At 44.0% G+C, this 19,112-nt stretch overlaps 1 protein-coding gene across 2 annotated transcripts in view; it reads right to left on the bottom strand.

Moving 5' to 3' along the window:
- Positions 1 to 11,827, bottom strand: part of stimate (STIM activating enhance) — a 128,237-nt gene extending 116,410 nt beyond the window's left edge. Inside the window, exon 1 of one of the 2 annotated variants that reach the window (XM_059943855.1) lies at positions 11,607 to 11,827. In XM_059943855.1, the coding sequence (XP_059799838.1) occupies positions 11,607 to 11,769 (163 nt within the window). In that variant the 5' untranslated portion in view covers positions 11,770 to 11,827. The remainder of the gene's footprint in view (positions 1 to 11,606) is intronic. The other variant, XM_059943856.1, reaches the window with a different exon arrangement.
- Between the last annotated feature and the right edge of the window lie 7,285 nt (positions 11,828 to 19,112).

The following is a 19,112-nucleotide window of genomic DNA, read 5'->3' as shown; positions in this document are numbered from 1 at the left end:
ACTCTACTCTTATGTTATATGGCATGATGTCTGTGTGGAAAATTTGCCTTCAGATTTCCTTTAAATCTACCCTACCCCCGCACCTTAAATCTATGTCTTTTTGTCTTAGCCTCTCCAATCCTGAGAAAGAGATTCACTACCCACCTCATCCATACTCTTTATGATTTTATATAGTGATTTAAGTTCTCCTCTCAACTTCCTTATGCTTCTACAAAAATAGAACTGAATCCTCTAGTCACAGTAACTGCTTTGGAACTATTTTCTTTAGCTTCATGAGATTATTCTTACAGGGACAAAATCCAGTTGCAAAACGTCCCAGCTCCTACACTCAATGCCCTGACTGATGAAGACAATCATGTCAAATACATTCTTAACCATCTTGTTGCTAATTTTTAGAGAACTGCTCTACGTATATACCTGTCCCGGCTGAACTTTCTGTTCTGTAATGACCTCCAGGGCTCTGCCATTCACTATACAAGTCCTGCCCTTGTTTAACCGACCAAAACGCAATACATCACAGTTCAAGTTAAATTCAATCTGCTACTACTTAGCCCAGTTCACTTAGATCCTGTTATAATCGTAGATAACCTTCTTCACTGGTCACTGTACCACCAATGTTGGTGTCATCCGCAAACTTATTAAGTACTTTAACACATAGAAACACAGAAAATAGGTGCAGGAGCAGGCCATTCAGCCCTTCGAGCCTGCACCACCATTCAGTATGATCTTGGCTGATCATCCAACTCAGAACCCTGTACCTGCTTTCTCTCCCTTTAACCACAAGGGTCATATCTAACTTCCTCTTAAATATAGCCAATGAACCGGCCTCAACTGTTCCCTGTGGCAGAGAATTCCACAGATTCACCACTCTCTGTGTGAAGAAGTTTTTCCTCATCTTGGTCCTAAAAGGCTTCCCCTTTATCCTTAAACTGTGACCCCTCGTTCTGGACTTCCTCAACATCGGAAACAATCTTCCTGCATCTAGCCTGTCCAATCCCTTTAGAATTTTATACGTTTCAATAAGATCCCCCCTCAATCTTCTAAATTCCAGTGAGTATAAGCCTAGTCGATCCAGTCTTCCTTCATATGAAAGTCCTGCCATCCCAGGAATCAATCTGGTCAACCTCCTCTGTACTCCCTCTGTGGCAAGAATGTCTTTCCTCAGATTAGGGGACCAAACTGCACACAATACTCTAGGTGCGGTCTCACCAAGGCCTTGTACAACTGCAGTAGAACCTCCCTGCTCCTGTACTCAAATCCTTTTGCTATGAATGCCAACACACCATTTGCCTTTTTCACTGCTTGCTGTACCTGCATGCCCACCTTCAATGACTGGTGTACAATGACACCTAGGTCTCATTGCATCTCCCCCTTTCCTAATCACCCAGATAATAATCTGTTTTCCTGTTCTTGCAACCAAAGTGGATAACCTTACATTTATCCACATTAAATTGCATCTGCCATGAATTTGCCCACTCACCTAACCTATCCAAGTCACCCTGCATCCTCTTAGCATCCTCCTCACAGCTAACACTGCCGCCCAGCTTCATGTCATCCGCAAACTTGGAGATGCTGCATTTAATTCCCTTGTCTAAATCATTAATATATATTGTAAACAACTGGGGTCCCAGCACTGAGCCTTGCGGTACCCCACTAGTCATTGCCTGCCATTCTGAAAAGGTCCCGTTTACTCCCACTCGTTCCTTCCTGTCTGCCAACCAATTCTCTATCCACATCAATACCATACCCCCAATACCGTGTGCTTTAAGTTTGCACACTAACCTCCTGTGTGGGACCTTGTCAAAAGCCTTTTGACAATCTAAATATACCACATCTACCGGCTCTCCCCATCCACTCTACTAGTTACATCTTCAAAAAATTCTATAAGATTTGCCAGACATGATTTTCCTTTCACAAATCCATGCTGACTTTGTCCGATGATTTCACCTCATTCCAAATGAGCTGTTATCACATCTTTGATAACCGACTCTAGCATTTTCCCCACCACCGATGTCAAACTAACCGGTCTATAATTCCCTGGTTTCTCCCTCCCTCCTTTTTTACATTAGCCACCCTCCAATCCTCAGGATCTAATCTAGAATCTAAGGGGTTTTGAAAAATTATCACTAATGCATCCACTATTTCTTGGGCTACTTCCTTAAGCACTCTGGGATGCAGACCATTTGGCCCTGGGGATTTATCTGCCTTTAATCCCTTCAATTTACCTAACACCGCTTCCCTACTAACATGTATTTCCCTCAGTTCCTCCATCTCACTAGGCTCTCGGTCCCTTACTATTTCTGGAAGATTATTTATGTCCTCCTTAGTGAAGACAGAACCAAAGTAGTTATTCAATTGGTCTGCCATGTCTTTGTTCCCTATGATCAATTCACCTGTTTCTGACTGTAAAGGACCTACATTTGTCTTGACTAATCTTTTTCTTTTCACGATCAATCTATAAAAGCTTTTACAGTCAGTTTTTATGTTCCCTGCCAGCTTTCTCTCATAATCTTTTTTCCCTTTCCTAATTAAGCCCTTTGTCCTCCTCTGCTGGTCTCTGAATTTCTCCCAGTCCTCAGGTGTGCTGCTTTTTTTTGCTAATTTATATGTTTCTTCTTTGGACTTGATACTATCCCTAATTTCCCTTGTCAGCCACGGGTGCAACTACCTTCCTGGTTTATTCTTTTGCCAAGCTGGGATGAACAATTGTTGTAGTCCATCCATGTGATCTTTAAATGCTCGCCATTGCATGTCCACCATCAACCCTTTAAGTATCATTTCCCAGTCTATCTTAGCTAATTCACGTCTCATACCTTCAAAGTTACCCTTCTTTCAGTTCAGAACCTTTGTTTCGGAATTAACTATGTCACTCTCCATCTTAATGAAGAATTCCACCATATTATGGTCACTCTTACCCAAGGGGCCTCGCACGACAAGATTGCTAACTAACCCTTCCTCATTGCTCAATACCCTATCTAGAATGGCCTGCTCTCTAGTTGGTTCCTCGACTTGTTGGTTCAGAAAACCATCCTGTATACATTCCAAGAAATCCTCTTCCTCAGCACCCTTACAAATTTGGTTCACCCAATCTATATGTAGATTGAAGTCACCCATTATAACTACTGTTCCTTTATTGCATGCATTTCTAATTTCCTGTTTAATGCCATCCCCAACCTCACTACTACTGTTAGGTGGCCTGTACACAACTCCCACCAGCGTTTTCTGCCCCTTAGTGCTATGCAGCTCTACCCATATCGATTCCACATCCTTCAGGCTAACGTCTTTCCTTTCTATTGCATTAATCTCCTCTCTAAACAGCAATGTTACCCCACCTCTTTTTCTATCCTGTCTATCCCTCCTGAATACTGAATATCTCTGGATGTTGAGCTCCCATCCTTGGTCGCCCTGGAGCCATGACTCTGTAATCCCAACTATATCATATTCACTAATAACTATCTGCACATTCAATTCATCCACCTTGTTACGAATGCTCCTCGCATTGACACACAAAGCCTTCAGGCTTGTTTTTACAACACTCTTAGCCTTTATACAATTATGTTGAAAAGTGGTCCTTTTTGCTTTTTGCCCTGGATTTGCCTGCCTGCCACTTTTACTTTTCACCTTACTACTTTTTGCTTCTACCCTCATTTTACACCCCTCTGTCTCTCTGCACTTGTTCCCATCCCCCTGCCACATTAGTTTAAATCCTCTTGAACAGCAAGTAACAAACGCTCCCCCTAGGACATTGGTTCCAGTCCAGCCCAGGTGCAGACCGTCCTGTTTATAACAGTCCCACCTCCCCCAGAACTGGTTCCAATGCCCCAGCACCTATCATCCAAATCATTAATATTGATGACAAAGACAGAGAAGCCAACACCAATCCCTCTGACACACCACTGATCACAGGCCTCCAATCTGAGGAGCAACTCTCCGTCACCACCCTTAATGAATTATGTTGCTTCAGTATTCACCAGTGGGGGGGGGGGGGGATTTAATGTTTATGAAGGCCTGCGTAAAATAGGCTGATATGCTTGTATATGTTAATGTTAAGAAAGAGGATGTGCTACAGTTTTTCAAAACCATTATGATACGCAAGTCTCTGGGGCCGGATGGAATGCACCCCGGGTTTCATCCATGTCCCTCTAAATCAGGGTTTCCAAATGTGGGATCCACAGACCCCTCAGTTAATTGAGGGGTCCATGACATAAAAAAGGTTGGGATCCCCTGTTCTAAACCTTTCCTATCCATGTACCAGTCTCAATGCCATTTAAATGTCAAGGTATCTGCCTCAAATACTTCCTCTGGCAGCTTGTTCAAGTCCCAACCTGTTCAACCTCTCTCCAAAACTCAATGCAGCAGGATCTGGACAATATCCAGGCTTGGGCTGACAAGTGGTAAGTAACAATCGAACCATGCAATGACCATCTCCAACAACAGAGGCTCTAACCATCATTCTTGACATTCAATGGGTTCACCATCACTAAATGCCCTGCAATCAACACCCTGGATGCTACCATTGACAAGAAACTGAACTGGTTTAGCCATAAACATTGTGGCTACCAGAGCAGGTCAAAGGCTAGGAATCCTGTGGCGTGTACTTCATCTCCTGACTTCCCAAAGCCTGTCCACTATCTACAAGGCTCAGGTCAGGAGTGTAATGGAATACTCACCACTCAAGAAGCTGAACACCATCTAGTACAAAGCAGTCCACTTGATTGCTACCCCTTCCACAAGCATCAATTTCTCCACCATCGACAAACAGTTGCAGCAGTGTGAACTATCTACAAGATGCACTACAACAACACATTGAAGTTCCTAAGGAAGCACCTTCCAGACCCACGAACACTACCATCTAGAAGGACAAGAGCAGCAGATACCTCGGTACACCACCACCTAGAAATCCTCCTCCAAATCACTCACCATCTTGACTTTGAAACGTAACGCAGTTCCTCATTGTCAAGGACAGTAATGGTTCAAGAGGCAGCTCATCACCATCTTCTCAGGCAAATAGGAATGGGCAATAAATAGCAAACACAAGGAAATCTGCAGATGCTGGAAATTCAAACAACAACACACACAAAATGCTGGTGGAACACAGCAGGCCAGGCAGCATCTATAGGAGAAGCACTGTCGACGTTTCGGGCCTGACGAAGGGTCTCGGCCCGAAACGTCGACAGTGCTTCTCCCATAGATGCTGCCTGGCCTGCTGTGTTCCACCAGCATTTTGTGTGTGTTGTTGTATGGGCAATAAATGCTGGTTTAGCTGACGATGCCCTCATCCCATAAAGGAATAAATAAAAAAGAAATTCCTTATGTCCGAGCAACATCCTCAGAAATCTCCACTGCATACTTTCAGCTTAATGACATCTTTCCCACAGCAGGGTGACCAAACTTGTATGCAATATTCCAAATGTAGCCTCACCAATGTCTGGATAGATTCCTGATCGGTTGGAGCATCAATGGATACGGTGAGATGGAGGTATATGGATTGAATGGGTTCTGGAATGAGCCACGATGAAATGTGAGAGCAGACTCGATGGGCTGAATGGATTTATGGTCTTATATAACTGAAACACAGAAATCTACAGCACATTACAGGCCCTTTGGCGCAATGTTGTGCAGACCATATAAACTACGCTAGAAACTGCCTAGAATTTCCCTACCACATAGCCCTCTATTTTTCTAATTTATTTATAATTCAGGCAACATCCTTGTAAATCTCCTCTGCACACTCTCTATAGTATCCCCATCTTACCCCTAATGGAGTGACCAGAACTGAACACAGTACTCCTAGTGGGACCTAACTAAGGTCTTATATAACTTTAACATTACCTCACAGCTCTTGAAGGCCAACACACCATGCGTCTTCTTAACACTGTCAATCTGTGTAGTAGCTTTGAATGTCCCATGGACCTAGACCTCAAGATTTTGCTGATCCTCCCTCCACACTGTCAAGAGTCTTACCATTAATATAAAATTCTGTCTTCAAATTTGACCTACCAAAATGAACTACTTCACACTTATCTGGGTTGAACTCTATCTGCCACTTCTTAGCCCAGTCTGCATCCTATCAATGTTGCACCATAACCTCTGACAACCTTCTAGACCATGCACAACACCAACTTTTGTGTCATTAGCAATCTTACTAACCCACCCTTCTAGCACAGCATCCCAACTTCCATACTCAGTGTCCTAACTGATGAAACCCAGTGTGCCAATAGCTTTGACCAATCCCATATAAAAAAAAGGACAGAGGGTGTTGAAAGATTTCTGACGCACTGCCTCCTCCTTTCTCTGCATTCTTTTTCTGATGGAAAGAGCAAAGAGAAGATTTACAAGGGCCTGATTTACAAGGAGAGGTTGAGTAGGCTACAATTTCATTCCTTGGTTGATAGGAGACTGAGGGGGTGATCTTATAAAATTATATAAAATGATTTGGAGTATAAAGAGAATGCACATACGGCCTTTATCCCAGGGAAGGGGAACTGATAATTTGAGAGCACAGGTTTAAGGTGAGAGGTGAAAGATTTGAGAGACCTTGAGGGGCAGCTTCTTGATGCAGAGGATGGTGGGTAAGAGAAACTAACTAAGGCAGGTACAATAACGACATTTAGAAGACATTTGGGTAAGTACAGAGATAGAAAAAGTCTAGATGGCTATGACTGAAATGCGAGTAAATGGGACTCGTTCAAATAGACAAGTTGGGTTTGGATAAGTTAATCTGGAGAGTTCCATGCGCACATCAGCACTCCCCATCCCCTCAATGTTCCTGACCTGCCTGGCGCATCTGTATAATCAACATCAACACCTCTCTTGATTTATTCTCCAGCAAGTTTTCAGTCTCAATGACTCCAGCTGCCTGCCACTCCATCTCCAAAACTCAACATTCAAGTCAACTGCAGACATTTCTTCAAATTTGGTGCAGCCACTCCTGATCTCTCTACTCTATTTGAACTATTTGATATTTGTCCACCATGTATTTGTAAATGAATAGAAATGTGTTGCCTTTGATTTGTTAAAACAACTTTCCTTACTTTGTGCATCTCTCTGCCAAATTGCTAAAAATAAACCAAACTGCTTTTTGTTAACCTTGAATGATTTGAACAATTAGGGACCCTAGGTTTCCAACCCCTATGCACCAGTCCTAAGATCACACATTTCTACTTTGCTTTTTCTATAAAGTATTCTGAGCCATCGGGGAAGTGGTTGAGGCAGGTACAATATCAACATTTAATAGATTGTTGGACAGATAAGTTGTTTAGAATAAGTTTAGAGAGATATGGTCAAAATTGGACAAATTTGACTAACTTAGATGGGTACGATGGTTGGCATGGACAAGGTCAGCCAAAATGCCTGTTTTTCTGCTGTAAGACTATGACCCAATCAAAGACCCTCCTACCCCAGTAATCTCTCTTCTCCCACAACCTCACTCAAATTAGGAAAATACAGAAACTTAACAGTGCGTAACACAGTACTTCAAGAAATGCTTCTATCCCATTATCAGACCTGTGAACAGACCTGTTATACCTTGACCATAAGATATATGAGCAGAATTAGGCCACTTGGCCCATCGAGTCTGCTCCTCCATTTCATCATGACTGATCCAATTTTCCTCTTCACCCAAATCTCCTGCCTTCTTTCTCCCCATATCATTTCATGCTCCGAGTAATTAAGAATCTATCAACCTCTGCCTTAAATATACACAAAGACCTGGCCTCCACAGCTCCTTGTGGCAAAGAATTCCTCAGATTCATCACTCTCTGGCTAAAGAATTTCCTCTTCATCTCCATTCTGAAAGGATGCTCTGGTCTTAGTCTCTCCCAGCACTGGAAACATCCTCTCCACATCCACTGTATCAATGCCTTTCACCATTTGATTGGTTTCAATGAGGTCACCCCTCATTCTTCTGAATTCCAGTGAATACATGCCCAAGCCATCAAGTGCTCTTTACATGAAAAGCCATTCAATTCTGGAATCATTTTCATGAACCTCCTTTGAACCCTCTTCAGTTTTAGCACATCCTTTCTAAGATAAGGGGCCCAAAACTGCTCACAATACTCCAATTGAGGCTTCATCAGTGCTTTATAAAAACTCAACATTACATCCTTGCTTTTATGTTCTAGCCCTCTTGAAATGAATGCTAACATTGCATTTGCCTTCCTCACCACAGACTCAACCTACAAATTAACCTTTAAGGAATTCTGCACAGACTCCCAAGTCCCTTTGTATCTCAGTTTTTTTGTATTTTCTCTCCATTTAGAAAATAGTAACCCATTCATTTCTTCTAACAAAGTGCATGACCATACACTTCCCAACACTGTATTCTATGCCATTTCTTTGCCCATTCTCTAAAATGTCTCCCCTTCTATAGCCTACTTCCTCAAAACTACCAGCCCCTCTATCAATCTTCATATCATCTGCAAACTTTGCAACAAAGCCATCAATTCCATCATCCAAGTCATTAACCCTAACCCTAATGTAAAAAAAAATCGGGTACCAACACAGGGCCCTATGGAACACCACTAGGCACCAGCAGCCAACCAGAAAAGGCTTTCTTTGCCTCCTGCCAATCAACCACTGCTTTTTCCATGCTAGAATCTTTCCTGTAATACCATGGGCTTGTAGTTTGTTAATTAGTGTCATGAGTGGCACCTTATCAAAGGCCTTCTGAAAACCCAAGTACACAACATAAACCGATTCTCCTTTGTCTATCCTGCTTGTTATTTTTTTTCCAAAGAATTCCATTAGATTTGTCAGGCAAGATTTTCCTTTGAGGAAACCATGCTGACTATGACTTATTTTATTATGTGCCTCCAAGGACCCCAAAACCACATTCTTAACTATTGACTCCTACATTTTCCCAGCCACTGAGGTCAGACTAACAGGCCTATTGGTTCTTTTTCTCTGCCTCTCTCCATTCTTGAAGAGTGGAGTGACATTTACAATTTTCCATTCTTGCAGAACCATTCTAGATTTTTGAAAGATCATTACTAATGCCTCCACAATCTCTTCAGCCATCTTCCAGAGCTCTGGGCTGTTCACCATCTGGTCCAGGTGACTTTTCAGTTTCCCCAAGAACCTTCTCGCTAATAATAGTAACTTCACATACTTCTTGACCCCTGACACCTGAAACTTCCACCATACTGATGCAAAATACTTACCCTGCTTTCAGCTATAAACGGTACGATTTCGGCCATGATTCAGCAATGCCTATCTGCCAATCTGTAGCTGTGCAGCAAGTTCACCTACCTTATTCCATATGCTGCGTGCATCCAAATACAACACCTTCAGTCCAGTATTCACCCTTTCGATTTTGTCTGCCTTTTACGTTGTAACTCATCACATTGACTGCAATTTTGCCCCATCAACATCTCTCCTCACTACACTGCATCTTTTTGCAAACCAACTACCTCATCTGCAGCACTATTGTCTGCCTTCTCTACGATACTTGCATTGAAATATATGCAGCTCAGGACATTAGCCACCCCGTGCTCAACCTTTTGATTCCTAACTTTGTCCGAGGGCTTACCAACATCTACCTCCACAACCTCTCCACTAACTGTTCTGGCACTCTGGTTCCCAGCACCCTGTAACTCTAGTTGAAACCCAAGTGTGCAGCATTAGCAAACCTTCCCGCTTGTCCAGTCCAGTTCGGGTGCATACCGTTTATTCTGTACAAGTCCCAAATTCCTTGGAAGAGGGTCCAATGATCAAAAAATCTTATGCCCTCCATCCTACACCAACTCCTTAGCCACATATTAAACTGTATAATTTTCCTAGTTCTGGCTTCATTAGCATGTGGCACAGGTCGTAATACTTTCTTTTTCAATCTTTTTATTCATTTTCAAATTCATAAACATAACAACAATAGTACAAAGAGATTGAGATTACATGATTGGTAATTAGCATATGCAAATATAAACTACAGCTAACACAAGTATACTAAGCATCCCAAACTCTTAATGTAATTGAACATGAGGAAAGGTAGTAATCCTGAGATCACAACTCTGGAGGTCCTGCCTTTCAACCTCGCAACCTCCCTGAACTCACAATGCAGATCCTCATCATTTATCCAAACCATGTCATTGATACCTACATGGACCACAAATTTTAGTTGTTCAGCCTCCTATTTAAGAATGCTGAGTACTGGATCGGACTTATCCCAGACCCTGGCAGCCGGGAGGCAACATACTATCCAGGATTCTCATCCTCGCTCACAGAACCTCCTGTCCGTTCCCCTAACTAATGAACCACCTATCACCACAGTGTGCGTCTTCTCCTCCCCCACCCCTTCCCTTCTAAGTAACAGAGGCAGACTCAATGCCAAAGACTCACCCATTGCGACTTTCCTGTTTGGTCATCCTCCCCAAACAGTATCCAAAGTGATATACCGTTGTTGAAGGGGAAAGCCACAGGCGTACTCCACACTGGCTCCTTAGCCTCTTTCCCCTTCCTGACTGTCACCCAGTTTCCTGTGTCCTGCACCTTGGGTGTAACTACCTCTCTATATGTCATACGCTAAAACTTCTGATCTCCCAATCTACCTCTATGTCATTACACTTTATGTTACTACCCGCACTGCTCTTTCTCTGTAACTGCAAAACTATGCTTTGCATTCTCTTGGTTTTTTTTTTAAATCCTGATGTATTATATATTGAATGATCTGTCTAGATCACATGTGAACAAAAGCTTTTCACTGTATCCTGGTGAAGGGTCTTGACCTGAAATGTCAATTCTTTATTCTTTTCCACAGATGTTGCCTAACTTACTGAGTTACTCCAGCATTTTGTGGATGTCACTGTCTCCTAGTATACGTGACAATAATAAAAACAAATATTCCACTCAGGCAACATCCTGGTGAATGTACTCTGAACCCTCTCAAAACTTTCCTACAAAATTAAAACCAAACACAGTTCTCCAGCTACTGTCTAACCAATATTTATAGAGTTTCATTATCACATCTTCTGGTGTTGCCATCTCCAGGGATATTTGTACACAGTAGACCCTCTATTCATCAGCATTCATTATGTCCAACCTGATTAGTCCTCCCAAAGTTTATCATACCACAGGATTAAATTCCCACCATTTTTACTCTTCTCACCCAATCAACTGATCATTAGCACCCTGTAGTCCATAAACTCCCTATGAAGGACTCAACCAATTTTGAAAATATACTAGTCTACAATTTAAGTTTTTCCATTCCAAAACAGAGAAAGATGATCCTCCTCCACAAGCTACCAAAACTTTCCAGCCATCTCCCTTGTCTACCTACACATCATAAGGATAAAGGTTCCCTCCATTCCCCCCACCCAACTTTCCCATAAACCCCTTCCGCATCAGGCTGAAGGCAACCCTCAACCACCCCTCTTCCCCTACTCACACATCAACAGGCCCTCTGCTCCAAGCCTACATCCCTCCCTCCCTCCCTCCACACCCAGCCCACCCCTCCCTCCCTCCACATCAGCCCACCCCCTCCCTCCCTTCCCTCACCCCTTCCTTCCCGGCACCCCTCACACAGCCTACTCTCAGCCGTTCCTCTACCCACCCGTCCCCTCCCCGTACATCCCTCTCCACCATACTCTTCCCACTCTTCCCCCCACACTCACACATCAAGAGGCTGAAGGCCACTACACCGAGTAAGCCCTGGATGAACATGCCGAAGTTGCCCATCAGGGCGCCATTCTCGCAGCCGCGCGGACGACCGGCAGTTCCGAGCGGAACGCTCAGATTGGTGGCAATGGAGCCAGACGACAGTTCACTGATCGCCATGGTCTCCCGTCGGGCCGCTGCCCAACTCCCGGCCTTGGATTCGGCCACCCACCCTAGGCCGTCTCCCTAATCATTCTGGGAAATGTAGTGCAGTCCGAAGCAATATGGGAATTGTAGTCTACCAAGCCACTAGGGGAACTGTAGTTTTATTGTGTGTGTGTTTTGGGGGCAGGGGTAGCGCCCCCAAAACACACACACACACTACATTGTGGGGAATGTAGTTCTCTTTCGGTGTTTCCAGAGGACTATCGTCCATTCAGCCAGTGAGGACAGAATGATTGTTTTAAAGATGACGGATGCGAGGCTAACAGAATAATTGTGATAGGTACAGACAATCAGGTTGGGGCGGTGTCTGTGGAGGGAGACGGACATTCGGCGGTTCGGCTCGAAACGCTTCATCTGGAGCTGCAGAAATATCTGTATCCCGACTTCGCGGGATAGATTATTGGTGGGGACAGTAAGAGGGGGAGTGAACCTGTTATGCAAATATCCAGAGAAAGTGATTAATCAGAAGTTAGAAAATTCGAGATGGAAAATGAAATGCTCTTCTTCCGTGTTATATTGGGGCTCGTTATAAGACACAAACCAATAGGTAAGAGAATTAAAATAAGTTGTCAGAAACACAGGGTCACCCATCAGACTCTGCAAAGAGTTCACCATACAGTATTTCTGTTCTCCAAGACAGACTACATTGTGAATACCAAATGAAGTTCATGGATTGGTAGAATTGCAAATGAGTCACTTTTTCACTTGGAAAAGATTCTTTGGGTGCCTGGATGGTGTAGAAGACAGTTGAAAGTGTTCTGCCGACCCTTTAACATACTCCAGAATCAATCTAGCCAATGATCCGGATGATCATAGAACAATACAGCACAGGAACAGGCCCTTTGTCCCACATTATTGTGCCAAACCAATGAAATCAAATGCCTACCACCCAGGACATACCCTCTTCTCATTGTTACCATTAGGAAGGCGGTACAGAAGCCTGAAGGCACACACCCAGTGAGTCAGGAACAGCTGCTTCCCTTCTCTTCTCCATGGATTGTCACCTTGTCACGGTGGAGAAGCGTGTGTGGTCCTGAGATCCCGAGAGCGATGCCATCTGGAGCTATGCTCCTGGTAGGGTCACCCATGGTGTTAAGGTCGAGGGTGAGGTCCCTGACAAAAAACAATCCAACCAAGACCTCAATGGTGGACCAGGTGGAAGAATTTACTCCAAACTCAACGGCTGTGAAGGCGAATGAAGGCTGTAACAAATCCATCAGCTCCAATTGTCGTGGTTTCCATGCCGTTGGAATCAGTTGGTTGATTTGTGAAGTATCGTGTGCTTCTTGGAGTGCAACATCAAGTACCCGTTAAACAAATACACGCACAGGTGTCTTCGCTCTGTGGGCCACTTCTTCAAGTCTTTCGGCGATCGGGGGAGGATGACAGGAGCAGGCAATGTGATAGCTCAGAAGTTCCTAGTCAAGAACCGGCATGAAAGCGGTGAATACTTGATTCAGTCTCTCAGCTTTTGGACAGAAGCAGGAAAGTTGTTCGGTAGCAGTATTCACGTCTGAGCAGCCCTATTTAGGATCCACTCTGCTCACCCTGAACTGGGAAGGGGCTAGAAAAGGTGCCCTAAAAATAGTCTGCTTCACTCCATCCTGTCTGGAAAGCCACATCCAGACAGATCACCATCATGCGGTTGAAAAACACCGAGAAGTGAAACTATGAAATTTGGACCCTGGAATATATGAACTCTGACGGATAACCCAAACACAGACTGATCAGAGAGGAGAACTGTCTTTGTTGCCCAGGAACTCCAAAAATTCAACTTTGACATTGTAGCTCTGAGTGAGACCCACAGAGCTGGAGAAGGGCAACTAAAGGAAGAGCAAGGTCAATACACCTTTTTCTGGAAAAGACTTGATCCTGAACAACCGTGGATCCACGGAGTAGGTTTTGCCATCCGAAACAGCCTACTTCAGGAGCTGACAGAGCAACCACTGGGAATCAATGAATGTCTCATGACTCTGCAAATCCAGCTTATCAAGAACCAACATGCCACCATCATCAGTGCCTATGCTCCAACCCTGGATGCTGAATATGAAATAAACATGAACTTCTACACCCAACTTGACCACATCCTTTCCTCTGTTCCCAACAATGACAAGATCATTTTCTTGGGAGACTTCAATGCCAGAGTCCAGAAAGATCATACGCTCTGGACTGGAATAATAAGGAAGGAAGGAGTTGGCAAGGTCAATGCCAGTGGAACACTCCTCCTCACCAAATGTGCTGAACACAACCTGGTGATTACAAACACCCTATTTCACCAGAAAGACAGGCACAAAGTCTCCTGGCAGCATCCACGCTCCCAAACAATGGCACCTCATCGACTACATCATCATACGATCTCGGGACCTAACAAGATGTACTGATAACAAGAGCTGTTACTGGTGCCGATGAGTGCTGGACAGACCATCAACTCATCTCGTCCACCATGAGAATGAAGATTAGGCCCAAAAAGGAAACACCAAAATCAGAACACTATTAAGAAATTTAATATTGATATCTTTCAAAACATCAACCATGTACAGAAGTTCCAAAAAAATCTTCAAGAACAACTGCTGCAACAAATCCCACCATCTGTAGAAGAACACTAGAATCAATTGAAGAATGCTATCACCTCCTGCAAAGAAACAATTGGGTTCAAGACGAAAAAACATCAGGATTGACTCAATGATAACGACAAACTACTCCAACAGCTCATCGATGGAAAGAGAAAAGCTTTCATTACCTTACAAAATGACCAACAATCGGCTACCAAAAGGAAACGCTATCAGTAATGCAGGGCTGCAGTCCAGAAAAGCACCTGAAACCTGAAAAAAACAATGGTGGAGGAAGAAAGCTCAGGAAATCCAACAACTAGCAGATGCCAACGACACTCAAGGCTTTTTCAACACAACTAAAGCTATTTTTGGCCCATCCACTCACGGTCAAGTGTGGTGGTTCAGTCCGAAGTCTGCGGAATCCAGACTCCGGGTTTTACAGCGGTCGCTTGGTTTATATTGGAACTGAGAATATGTGGCCCTGGTATTGAGTGTGGTTGGGGGGGGTCATCTTGTCAAGATACTCATGGCACAGATAGCTGGTGGAAGGCTAGAACGGACTCTTGCCATCCTTGGGGCCACGTTGGAGAACCATGGCTTCTGGGAGCCTTGCTGGTAGTAGTCGGAGCGGTCATTGCGGTATGGATTCAGCTGTTACCTGGGCCAGTTGGGTGGCCGTCAGCCACTCCGAGCTAGGTAGGGATCCGGTTGCTTCCGTAGCCAGCCAAGGCTGCCAGTCGTAATGGCTACTCGGAGCTACCCCGATGCAGAGGTGGAACTGTCTGTCATTCCTTGGCGTTTGTTTCTTCCTGTCCTCGCCCCCATGGGGTAAGTCCGGCCATTCTGCCGTTGCCCTGCAGGGGGATCTGTCTTGTCTTGTCCTCACCTCTGTGGGGTAAGTCAGGCCGTTCTGCCGTTGCCCTGCAAGGGGAATCTGTCTTGTCTTTGCCTCCGTTGGGTAGGTCTGCCATTACCCGATGGATGGTCCTGCCCCACCTTGGTGTGGAGTTATAGATGAGTCCCAGCTTGTCGGTGGATAAGTCCCGGCTCTATGTCTGTGTACTGTCCCGTTTCATGTCAGTGTCCTGTTAAAAATGAGTCCTGGCTTGTTGAAGGATAAGTCCCGGCTCTATGTTGATGTACAGTTCCTAGTCTGCCCCTAGCTCCAGCCTCCGAGTTCACCAAGCTCCAAGCCTGCAGCCTTTAATCTCAAGCCTCGACCCAAGCCAAGAGTTAAGCCTGCAGCCTCTAGCCTCAAGACCCCAAGTCCCTAGCCAAGCCTTGTCACATCCTCGTCTGGGTTTGGGGGTCCGAGCCCGAGGCAAGACCCAGGTTCTGGGTCCTTGTCCAGTCTCGGGCTTGAAGTCCACACCAGGCTCCTTGTTCCCAGTCCCTTGTCCTGGTCCTGCTTCCCCTGCCTAGACTGCATCCCATCCCGTCCTTGGGTTCCATCTTGTCCTGTTTCCGGGAATCCAGTGTCTGTGTCCTGCAGCTGGGTCCTGATTCAACACCCAACTTATGACATCAAGTCCCTCTCAAAAGCAAAGATGGTTCAACCATCCTGAAGAGCAATGTTGACATCAATTCTAGATGGAGGGAGCACTTTGAAGATCTTCTAAATCAAGCCGTCTCATTTGACAGGAATGTGATTAACAACATTCCAAAACAGCCCGTTGATGACTCCCTAAGCAAAATACCAACACTTGAAGAAGCCAAGGAAGCCGTTAAAACCTTGAAAAACAACAAGGCCACTGGACTCCATGGAATACCAGCTGAGGTCCACAAAATTGGAGGTAACCTGCTTCATTATCAACTGCATCAACTTCTCATCAAGATCTGGATAAATGAAGATGTGCCAGCAGACTTTAGAGACTCAACAATCGTTACCATCTACAAAAGGAAAGGCGATCGATCCGAATGCGGAAACTATCATGGAATTTCGCTGTTAGCAACAGCAGGAAAGATCCTCACCTGCATCATGAACAAGCAGCTCAAGCCTTTAGCTGAAAAGATCCTTCCGGAGACACAAGCTGGTTTTAGACCATCACGTGGAGCAATCAACATGATCTTCACAATGCGACAACTACAAGAAAAATGTCGTGACACTCATTGACCTCACCAAAGCCTTTGACTCGGTATCAAGGGAACTCCTAGGGGATGTCCAATCTACCTGTGGATGCCCTGAAAAGTACATTCGAATCCTGAGACTCCTCCACGATGGCATGCTTGCCACAGTCATAGTCAGCAATAGTAACTGTGAGCCTTTTCAAGTTAGATCAGGAGTAAAACAGGGATGCGTGATTGCCCCAACTTTGTTCACCATCTTCATTGCGACAATCATCCACATTATCAAGGACGACCTACCCCCAGGAATCAAAATTGTCTACAGAACAGATGGCAGACTTTTCAATCTTGCCCATCTCAAGTCCAAAAACAAGACATCCACAAGTTCCCTCATCGAGTTCCAATACGCAGATGACAACAGTGTTGCAGCTCTTTCAGAAAACCACCTACAACAGATTCTGACTGCCTTCAACTGTGCATACATGAAACTTGGACTTACCATCAATTCCAAGAAGACTCAGATCATCTACCAACTGTCACCAACTGAGACAAATCGGATTGAACCATCAATTCAACCTGGCGAAATAACCCTGGAAAACGTGGACCACTTTCCGTACCTTGGAAGTCACCTCTCCTCCAAAGTCAACCTTAATGATGAGATTCAACGTTGTCTTAAATGCGCTGGAACAGCTTTTGGATGTCTCCGAACAAGAGTCTTTCAAGATCATGACATCTGAACAGACACCAAAATGTTAGTGTACAAAGCAGTGGTAATCCCAACACTCCTGTATGCATCAGAAACCTGGACAACATACCGACGACATCTGAAAGCACTTGAAAAGTTCCATCAACGCTGTCTTCAAAACATCTTAACTATCAGCTGGGAAGATAGAAGAACCAACGTCAGCGTGCTAAATGAAGCAAAAACAACAAAGCTTTGAAGCCTACGTCATCAAGAACCAACTAAGATGGAGCAGCCATGTTGTTTGGATGAAAGACGAATGTCTGCCGAAACAGATTTTCTACTCCCAGCTTAAAGAAGGCAAATGTAAAAATGGCAGACAACAGAAGAGATTCAAAGACATCTTAAAAACCAACATGAAGAAATGTAATATCGACATCAACAATTGAGAAACCAATGCCAAGGACAGGAAACTCTGGCAAGCCATCATCTGAGAAGGAACAGCAACTTTCAAAGCCAACAGATGTGCAGAATTAGAAGAAAAGAGAAGAAAATGTAAAGAGAGGCAGCAACAACCAAAGCCCGATCTGCCATCTGGAACTACCTGTACCGAATGCGGAAGAACTTTCAAAGCCAAGATTGGACTCATAAGCCACTTGAAAGCCCATAAATGGATCAACAGAATGAAGACCATCATCCTCAACCTCGAGGGATAGCCACGACGATGACGACGCTTCCCCTCTGCCATCTGATTTCTGTATGGACATTGAAAACTACCTCACAACTTAAAAAAAATTCTGTTTTTGCATTACTTATATAATTTAGCTATTTAATATACTGTACATATATACCTGTACTTACTGCAGTTCAGTTTTTTATATTTTTATTGTACTGCTGCTGCAAAGTTAACAAATGTCAATGCATGTGCTAATGTTATTAACCTGATTTTGATTCTGGCTACAGCTTACACAAAGTTCAAAGTACATTTATTGTGTGTGTGTGTGTGAGATCATATACAACCCTGAGATTCATTTTCTTGTGGGCATTAAGAGTAGATACTAGAAATACAGCAGAATCAGTGGAAAACTGTTCCAATAGGATGCACAATAACTGATGTGCAAAAGACAACATACGGTACAAATACAAAATAAGAAAAATACAGAATAATAATAAATAAATAAACAATAAATATAGAGAAAATGAGTTGTAGATTCCTTGAAAGTGAGTCCATAGGTTGTGGGATCTGCACAGTAATGGTGCAAGTGAAGATGAGTGAAATTATCACCTTTGGTTAAAGAGCCTGATGGTTGTGGGTTAGTAACAGTTCCCGAACCTGGTGGTGTGAGTCCTGATGCTCTTGTGCCTTTTTCCTGATGGCAGCAGCAAAAAGAGAGCATGACCTGAATGGTAGGGTTCTCTAATGATAGATGTTGCTTTCCTGTGAAAGTGCTCTGTGTAGATGTTCTCAATGGGGAGAGAGCTTCCCTAAGATGGAGTTGGCCATATCCACTACTTTTTTTGGTCTTTTCCATTCAAGGGCATTGGTGTTGCTGTTTCCATACCAGAATGTCCACATACTTCCATTTTTCTTACATTTATGACCCAATATAAATGCCTCTTAAAAGTTGCTAATGTTTCTGCCTCTACTAACACCCCAGTCAGTGTATTCCAGGCACCCACCATTCTCTGTGTAAAAAAAAACGTGCCTTTCACATCTACTTGGAAATTAACCCCTTTCACCTTAAATGCATGCCCTCTGGTATTAGACATTTCAACCCTGGGAAAAATATATAGTCTATCTACTGTATCAGAGTCTCTCAAAATTTTATTACCCTCTATCAGATCTCCTCTCAGCCTCTGCCACTCCAGAGAAAGTAACCCAAGTTTGTCCAGCCTTTCATTATACACATGCCCTCTAACTAGACAAATCCTGGTAAACTTCTTCTGCACCCTTTCCAAAGCCTCGACATCCTTCCCATAATGGGGCAACCAGAACTGTA

The sequence above is a fragment of the Hypanus sabinus genome, chromosome 19, assembly GCF_030144855.1.
Source record: "Hypanus sabinus isolate sHypSab1 chromosome 19, sHypSab1.hap1, whole genome shotgun sequence".
NCBI classification, from domain to species: Eukaryota; Metazoa; Chordata; class Chondrichthyes; order Myliobatiformes; family Dasyatidae; genus Hypanus; species Hypanus sabinus.
Note: the sequence above shows the minus strand (reverse complement) of the source record. Positions and strands in the feature narration are given on the sequence as shown.